The 423-nt window shown below is 63.4% G+C and overlaps 1 protein-coding gene across 1 annotated transcript in view; it reads left to right on the forward strand.

The window, feature by feature from the left end:
• The first annotated feature begins 60 nt into the window (after positions 1-60).
• Positions 61-423, forward strand: part of RAD9B (RAD9 homolog B (S. pombe)) — a 9,434-nt gene continuing 9,071 nt past the window's right edge. Inside the window, exon 1 of the mRNA XM_009880296.1 lies at positions 61-94. Within this exon, the coding sequence (XP_009878598.1) occupies positions 61-94 (34 nt within the window). The remainder of the gene's footprint in view (positions 95-423) is intronic.

A 423-nucleotide genomic window follows, 5' to 3' on the forward strand; every position in this document is an offset into this window, starting at 1 on the left:
CGCCGGCGTGTGAGGGGAAGGGCGTAGCGGAGGGAAGGGGGCTGCAGCCTGCGGCGGGCCATGAAGTGTGTTATTGCGGGGGCTCATCTCAGAGGTACCCGTGGCCCCAGGGGAGGCAGCAAGCCTGGGACAGAGGGGTGTATGCGGGAGAAACAGGCACACCAGAGCGGGGCGGCCTCAGGGTGACACACCTCAGTGGGGAGGGTGGCCATGGAGATGTATGTGCAAATGGACCTCAGTGGGTTTCCCCGTAGGGGGCTTTCAGGCGGTGCAAAGTGGGGCATGAAGCAGTGGGAGCTGTGGCCAGCCCTGCCACAGGCACGGCTGAGCTGAGGAGCTCCCTCTTCCTCATCCCCAGGAGGACAGTGGCGTTTCTGTAGGGCAATATGCAGCCTCAGAAGCTGTTCAGAACAGAGAGCAGAG

Source organism: Charadrius vociferus, unplaced genomic scaffold (assembly GCF_000708025.1).
Source record: "Charadrius vociferus isolate BGI_N301 unplaced genomic scaffold, ASM70802v2 scaffold332, whole genome shotgun sequence".
Taxonomy (NCBI): domain Eukaryota; kingdom Metazoa; phylum Chordata; class Aves; order Charadriiformes; family Charadriidae; genus Charadrius; species Charadrius vociferus.